The sequence below is a fragment of the Rhagoletis pomonella genome, unplaced genomic scaffold (genome assembly GCF_013731165.1).
Source record: "Rhagoletis pomonella isolate Grant_MI unplaced genomic scaffold, Rhpom_1.0 Rhpom_scaffold_05084, whole genome shotgun sequence".
NCBI classification, from domain to species: Eukaryota; Metazoa; Arthropoda; class Insecta; order Diptera; family Tephritidae; genus Rhagoletis; species Rhagoletis pomonella.
The window spans coordinates 1-8789 of NW_023463630.1; the positions used below are offsets into that span (position 1 = coordinate 1).

The 8789-nt window shown below is 34.9% G+C and overlaps 1 protein-coding gene across 1 annotated transcript; it reads left to right on the forward strand.

The window, feature by feature from the left end:
* Positions 1 to 3972: 3972 nt before the first annotated feature.
* On the forward strand, positions 3973 to 4833 carry LOC118754998 (protein odr-4 homolog). The gene has a single exon (XM_036489860.1). The coding sequence runs from the start codon at positions 4120 to 4122 to the stop codon at positions 4831 to 4833; it is 714 nt and encodes a 237-aa protein (XP_036345753.1). The 5' UTR covers positions 3973 to 4119.
* The last annotated feature ends 3956 nt before the right edge of the window (positions 4834 to 8789 follow it).

Here is an 8789-nt window from a genome sequence, read left to right on the forward strand (position 1 = left end):
GGGGGGAAAAATGTTGTTAAAGTTTTGCTGTTTAATAAATGACTATTACTACGTTTATGCATAGGAAAATTCTCGAAATCATTTCATGAATTTGGGCTAAAATTGGCTGCATAAACACAATATCATGAATTCAACTATACACGAAAATCAACCATGAATTTGGGCACCATTTCATGAAATCGTGAAGTGGAAGTCCGGCAAGGGGTAGTGGCATAACCATGACTTAAAACACTGGAAAAGTGGGCCGTGCCACGCTCATTTTCCAAAATTTTTTCGTAAACATATGTCTTGGTAAAGAGTTGTTGCAAGCATCAATTTTGATTAAATTAGCTTTAATATTTACTGATTTATCGAAGATTTTGTATTTCTCTAAATTACCGTTATATGGGATATGGGAGTGGTTATTGCCCGATTTTAAAAATTTTCGGGCATTTGATATGGTGTACCAAGGCCAACAACTGTGCCAAGTTTGGAAGAAATTGGTGCAGCGGTTACCAAGATATACACATGTAACCATAAGTGGGCGTGGCTACGCGCATTTTCCAAAAATTTATAATATTCTTAATTTTCGTCTAAAATTTATTGTAAATATCAATTTTGAGTGAATAATCTTCAGAAGTTACTAAAATATCGCAGTTTTCGTATATCTGAAAATTACCGTTATATGGGAAGTGGGCGTGGTTACAGTCCGATTTCTCCCATTTTCAATACCAACCTACCTTGGATAAATGGAAACCTACATACCAAATTTCGTTCAGATATCTCAATTTTTGCTCGAGTTATCGTGTACACGGACGGACGGACGGACGGACAGACATGGCTTAATCGACTTCTCTATTGGTTCTGAGCATTTATGTATACATTTGTCTATATCTATCTCGATTCGTTTTGGCTGTTACAAACAACCGTTATGTGAACAAAGTTAATATACCCTTGTGCACAAGTGCGCTCGGGTATAAAAATTGTACCAAGCGTTACTCTGCGACTGACAAGTGTTGGAAGATTAATAAGTTTTAATCGGCTCTTATAAGGCGGAAGGTTATATTGAAAATCCCAACGGAAATTTCTTAAAGGAAAAAGTAGGAATTGTTTTTGAATTGATTCTATCTTGTCTGAGTAAATTTGATACCTTGGATTCCAAACCACCGAACCGTATTCCAGAATCGGTCTAACTAATGTTGTAAACAGGGTTTTAGTGATATAAGGGTCACTGAATTCTTTGGCCAACGTTTCACAAATGCAAGTACACCTTTAGCCTTGTTGACTGTCACATTAATGTGAAGATTAAAATTAAGTTTCGGATCCATTGTGATACCAAAGTCCACAAAATTGTATACCTGTTCCAAATTATGGTTATCTATTGTATAAGAAAGCACATTACTTTACATTTTTCCAGATTTAGAGGCATACGATTTACATAGCACCAAAAAAGCAAATGCTTTTCTTTGATTGATACGTACGATTTATAAAGATTCACATCATCTGCGTACATTAAAATTTTTGAAAATTTTATGTCTGTAGATATATCGTTTATAAAAAGCAAGAACAGAATCGGGCCTAGGTGGCTACCTTGCGGGACTCCTGAAGTAACATCAATGACGTCATAAATAGCATTTTTAAACATAACCCTTTGTGATCTATCATAGAGGTATGAAGAGATCCAACGTAGAAAATTAGGTGGAAGACCAAGAATATCAAGTTTATAGATGAGCAGCGAGTGACATACTTTGTCAAATGCTTGACTGAAGTCGGTATATATAACATCCACATTTTTGTTTTCACTAAATGCTTTTGAGATATAGGATGTTAATTCAAGTAAATTTGTTGAAGTTGATTTGCCTTTGCAAAACCCATGTGTACAGTATGAAATGGTAGAGGAGATAGAATGCGTCAACTGATTTGTAATAATTGCTTCAAATAATATATGAATTGCAGAGAACTTAGCTATGCCCCGAAAGTTCTCCACCGAGGACCTGCTACCGCTTTTATGTAGCGGGGTTATGAACGATTCTTTCCATACAGTTGGAAAGATGCCTTCTTTAAGAGACAAATTAAATAAGGCTGTTAACGGCTCATAGAGATAATCGCACAATTTATAAGAAAACAAGTGGGGATCTGGTCAGGACCATAACTAAAAGACTGCTTTAAGGACTTAAGGTAAACTAATACATTATCGGGATATATTATTGGGGTATGTATTGAGTTAATTGGACTTAGTTTAAAAGGATAGTCAAAGTATGCTTGGGAGTTAATGGAGTAATTGGAAAATACGTTATTAACTATATAAGGTGATGTGTTTATTAGAAACACCTTTATCCCCTCTAGCTCCGCCCCTATTAATTTCCAGCAAAAATTGTTTACACCTTTCAATTCAGTAAAAAGGGGCGGACCGCGCCCACTTTTTTCTTTCCTCAACGGCCGCTATACTGCACTTGTTCCAAAAATACCATTCCAAATTTCGAAGAGTACGAGAGAACCCCATTGCAAAGTGGTAGCATGCATGGGTAGCAAGCAGCGAAATTATGTATCAAATAGTGCTTTTAAGGAATAGTGAACGGCGTTTTGATGTATTTTCAATCTTTATATACTTAAAATGAAATTTGTTAAACCAAAATTCAATTTCCAAGTGTTTGCATTTAAGTAACAAAAACAAAAACAACGCGAATCAGATGTTTCTCAAATTCTGGGCACGAAATGTGTTTTTTTGCGTTCCCGTATTTCTGGACTTTGTTCAATTTTTGAGAGCAAACTTTTTGCTTATTCTCTAATTACCGGATCCGGTCCGGATTGTTAGGGAAAGAACCTAAATACAAACAAGTAATTTTGAGCAAGAAAAAAAAACCGACTTCAACTCCCATATAAAAAAAAATATATATATATATATCTCATGATCCACTGATCGGATCTCAACCAGATTAGTATGGGACCACCTCTGAGACACCACCTTTCCGAGAATTATCGAAATCGGTTGACGTGGTCCAAAGTTATGCGGTAACATACATAAAAAAAAAAAAAAAAAAATATTCCGACGAACTGATAACCTCCTCCTTTTTTGGACGTCGGTTAAAGAGAGACAGCAAAAAAAATGAAGTGAGCGAGATAAGAGGAATGAGAGAAATATGTAGCAATTCCAACAACAAAACAACTAGCACAGGGTCGCATTTATCTTGCTGTGCTATTTTGCAAAATATATACATGGGTTTCAACGTTGCATATTTTGCAGCGATAGGAAATGTTGTTTCCCATGTATCTTTTTGTTGTGTGTTTGCAAGTATGTAATGCAATCCATGCAATCCGTGCTACGTGCAATGGCTTTGCAAGATTTGGAGAATACCCCTAATGTAAATAATAATGCTGAATATGTCGCATGCGTTCCTTATGTTGACATGCGTAGATTTGATGCATGATTTGATTTTAACTTATTCGACAGGGTCTTCATATATCACACTCAAACATGTATAAGCGACATGATATAAACTGGCACTTGCATGATGTGGCACATGTCGCTATGTTTTATAGTGCAACATTTGCAGTCCTTTAATACATATCTGTGCCATTCAATTAAAGTAGCCTTAGTTCGGATATGCACTTTTCCCTTTAAACCAACATTTCATTGTGGTTCCAAACAATAATTTAACGTTTAACCAGTCATAGGTATAGTTCAAGATACCGTTTTAATGGAAGTTTAATAAAAATATAAAAATTTTCAAGTGTATGTGATTATTTTTTAATTCAAAGTCAAACCTTCTAAAGTCACTTAAGGTACTTTAATTGAATGGCATAGATATGTATATATGTACTGTTACTGCGGAGATTTTTAGCAATGGGTGTATATTATTATTCCTAATCACATGTAGCCATGTAAATTTAATTTTTAAAATTAGGTCATATGCCTAATGAATTTAATAGCTTTGCATTTTTTTAAACAGGATATATTCACTTAATTTATTTCAATTTACAGGGGAGGTTCATTTGCATCAATGAATTGCTATTTTTTTGGATAAACCTATTGATTGGTATGCGTTTGAATGTTGCTACGAACTGGACGACATTTTTCCAATTTTTGATGACACACGTAAAATTAACATCGAGGATCAGTTTCAACGTGCTATATCTTCAATGAAGCAAAGCTTGTCCAAATGTGAAATTTTTATAGAAAACGCGTTTGTTGATGACTCTTTATCATTGGAAGAATTTGTGACTATCAATCGTAAAAACGTAGCTAATGAAAACTATAAGGCAACTTTATTTCTGCCTGTCAAGTGTCATCAAGGTAGCGAAAACTTTATTAAAGTAAGAAAATTCAAAGGTACCATTCGCCTTACTGGCGTTATTTCTTCGCGTATATGGTGCACTAAAACCAATGTTTTGGGCGATGTTAAGCGATTTTTGCGGAACGACATATTACGTTCATTGGCGGCACGTATCCAAGTTTACTGCGATGGTTTGACCGATCCTCATGTTAGCAACGATGTTATTTTTATAAGTGAACCCCCACGGCGCATATTTTTTAACATATTCGTCGATGGAACAATTAATGCAATACAATTTTCAGAATACATATTTCGAGGAGAAGCTCCAACTGTAGCTGTTGCGCAGGCTAAACAAGTTCTTGATTTAGACGTCAGTTCAGAGAATATAGTGACAGACATGGAGGGCTTACCTGACGATGAAATATTTAGTGACAGGTCATTGTCAAACTTACAGAAGACTTCTACCCAACAAATTGGCAATTCAACAAAATACTTAACAAGATCAATTTATATTTTGAGTATTTCATTAACGCTTTTGATTCTTTTGTTGTCTGTTTGGGTGCATTACTTCTTTCATTGACTGCATTTGGATATGCACATATTTTATTCTTTACACATAATTTTAAATAAATAGCATACAGAAATCTATTAATCCCCAGAGCTTTATTTGGTTTACTTGGCTAAAATACAGCAGATTTATACAAAGTTTTGCTAAAATATTGCAAGAAATCACACATTATTTTAACTTTTTCTTTAATTATACTATAAAATAACCTATGTCGAGCATTTTTCTTAAACTGTACACCTTTGCGACAAGCAGGACTAAAATGGAGAGTCCCATTAAAATCTCCATATGAACTGTAAGTATTTCTTGTTTTTAGGAGAAATTCACCCATTTTCAGTGGTACTCCTCCAATGATTTTCTTTCTTTATATGAAGTAAAATTAGTGCAAAAAAATTTATTAAAAAGTTCGTTTTTACTGCGGTCGCCCCTCGGCAGGCAATGGCAAACCTCCGAGTGTATTTCTGCTATGAAAAACAGCTTCTCATAAAAATACCATCGCCGTTCGGAATCGGCGTAAAACTGTAGGTCCATCCACTTTGTGTGAAAACATCAAGGCGCACGCCACAAATCGGAGGAGAAGCTCGGCCAAACACTAACATGTGTGTAAGCCCCAATCTATTATTATTATTATTATTATATAAGGTAAATTGGGTTTCTTTTTTTTAATAAAAGGACAAAAAAATATAGCTGTGAAACAGTGTTTTAATTATTATAGCAGAAAACGATTACGCTGAATATTTCAAACATTTCGGGAAATCTACGAACGTAGCAAACACTCTGAGTACACCCAATATTCCAAAAATCAAAGTTGTCCGACTTTTGCAAAACGTGGTAATTTGTCAAGAGGAAGGTCCATTGCGTATTGGATGAAAAGTATAAGGCACCGTTTTTTTGTATCTTCTCACTACAGCAGTTTGTGCTGCTTTTTTCATTGGCAATAAAATTGTTCTTCGGAAATTTTATTTTAAAATAGTGGTTAAAGCACTTAATTATTTTTTGCGAGATAGAGAGCGTTTCTGACGGTATCTAAGTAATCTAAGTCATCAAATTTAAATTTTTGACACAAGTAAATAGTATATCTAAAAATTAATTGTAAAAGCTGTCTCAAAAAAAAATATAAGAATATTTTTTGATTGTTGAAAAAGTTGTGATCGCGGGAGATCGGGCTATATTGAAGATGATAGCAAAAACAACGTACTTCAAGAATCTAAAAAAAGGAACCAGATTCGTCCAAGTTATGTTGTAATTCACGATTTAATAGCGCGATAAAATAAAAACAGTGCTCATTGTGTTGTGTGGAAAGCTTACACAGGACAACAGATGATTTTGGTGCGGCAAATGTTAAAGCTGTTTTTGATAGACTTTTTTGTACTGATTACGAATCCGAAGGGTAAAGTTTCCATCAGGTCCAGTGTCAAAAAATCGCATTTTTTGCAATATCTGAGAAGCTCTAGCAAAGAAAGAAAACGTGATAAAACCTTTCACTTAGGCTTAAGTTACAGCTTGAACTCGCGACTACTGTCCCTGAAACCTTAACCTGACGGTCACTTATAGTCATTTATTGAACACCAAGAAATATTGGGGGGAAAAATGTTGTTAAAGTTTTGCTGTTTAATAAATGACTATTACTACGTTTATGCATAGGAAAATTCTCGAAATCATTTCATGAATTTGGGCTAAAATTGGCTGCATAAACACAATATCATGAATTCAACTATACACGAAAATCAACCATGAATTTGGGCACCATTTCATGAAATCGTGAAGTGGAAGTCCGGCAAGGGGTAGTGGCATAACCATGACTTAAAACACTGGAAAAGTGGGCCGTGCCACGCTCATTTTCCAAAATTTTTTCGTAAACATATGTCTTGGTAAAGAGTTGTTGCAAGCATCAATTTTGATTAAATTAGCTTTAATATTTACTGATTTATCGAAGATTTTGTATTTCTCTAAATTACCGTTATATGGGATATGGGAGTGGTTATTGCCCGATTTTAAAAATTTTCGGGCATTTGATATGGTGTACCAAGGCCAACAACTGTGCCAAGTTTGGAAGAAATTGGTGCAGCGGTTACCAAGATATACACATGTAACCATAAGTGGGCGTGGCTACGCGCATTTTCCAAAAATTTATAATATTCTTAATTTTCGTCTAAAATTTATTGTAAATATCAATTTTGAGTGAATAATCTTCAGAAGTTACTAAAATATCGCAGTTTTCGTATATCTGAAAATTACCGTTATATGGGAAGTGGGCGTGGTTACAGTCCGATTTCTCCCATTTTCAATACCAACCTACCTTGGATAAATGGAAACCTACATACCAAATTTCGTTCAGATATCTCAATTTTTGCTCGAGTTATCGTGTACACGGACGGACGGACGGACGGACAGACATGGCTTAATCGACTTCTCTATTGGTTCTGAGCATTTATGTATACATTTGTCTATATCTATCTCGATTCGTTTTGGCTGTTACAAACAACCGTTATGTGAACAAAGTTAATATACCCTTGTGCACAAGTGCGCTCGGGTATAAAAATTGTACCAAGCGTTACTCTGCGACTGACAAGTGTTGGAAGATTAATAAGTTTTAATCGGCTCTTATAAGGCGGAAGGTTATATTGAAAATCCCAACGGAAATTTCTTAAAGGAAAAAGTAGGAATTGTTTTTGAATTGATTCTATCTTGTCTGAGTAAATTTGATACCTTGGATTCCAAACCACCGAACCGTATTCCAGAATCGGTCTAACTAATGTTGTAAACAGGGTTTTAGTGATATAAGGGTCACTGAATTCTTTGGCCAACGTTTCACAAATGCAAGTACACCTTTAGCCTTGTTGACTGTCACATTAATGTGAAGATTAAAATTAAGTTTCGGATCCATTGTGATACCAAAGTCCACAAAATTGTATACCTGTTCCAAATTATGGTTATCTATTGTATAAGAAAGCACATTACTTTACATTTTTCCAGATTTAGAGGCATACGATTTACATAGCACCAAAAAAGCAAATGCTTTTCTTTGATTGATACGTACGATTTATAAAGATTCACATCATCTGCGTACATTAAAATTTTTGAAAATTTTATGTCTGTAGATATATCGTTTATAAAAAGCAAGAACAGAATCGGGCCTAGGTGGCTACCTTGCGGGACTCCTGAAGTAACATCAATGACGTCATAAATAGCATTTTTAAACATAACCCTTTGTGATCTATCATAGAGGTATGAAGAGATCCAACGTAGAAAATTAGGTGGAAGACCAAGAATATCAAGTTTATAGATGAGCAGCGAGTGACATACTTTGTCAAATGCTTGACTGAAGTCGGTATATATAACATCCACATTTTTGTTTTCACTAAATGCTTTTGAGATATAGGATGTTAATTCAAGTAAATTTGTTGAAGTTGATTTGCCTTTGCAAAACCCATGTGTACAGTATGAAATGGTAGAGGAGATAGAATGCGTCAACTGATTTGTAATAATTGCTTCAAATAATATATGAATTGCAGAGAACTTAGCTATGCCCCGAAAGTTCTCCACCGAGGACCTGCTACCGCTTTTATGTAGCGGGGTTATGAACGATTCTTTCCATACAGTTGGAAAGATGCCTTCTTTAAGAGACAAATTAAATAAGGCTGTTAACGGCTCATAGAGATAATCGCACAATTTATAAGAAAACAAGTGGGGATCTGGTCAGGACCATAACTAAAAGACTGCTTTAAGGACTTAAGGTAAACTAATACATTATCGGGATATATTATTGGGGTATGTATTGAGTTAATTGGACTTAGTTTAAAAGGATAGTCAAAGTATGCTTGGGAGTTAATGGAGTAATTGGAAAATACGTTATTAACTATATAAGGTGATGTGTTTATTAGAAACACCTTTATCCCCTCTAGCTCCGCCCCTATTAATTTCCAGCAAAAATTGTTTACACCTTTCAATTCAGTAAAAAGGGGCGGACC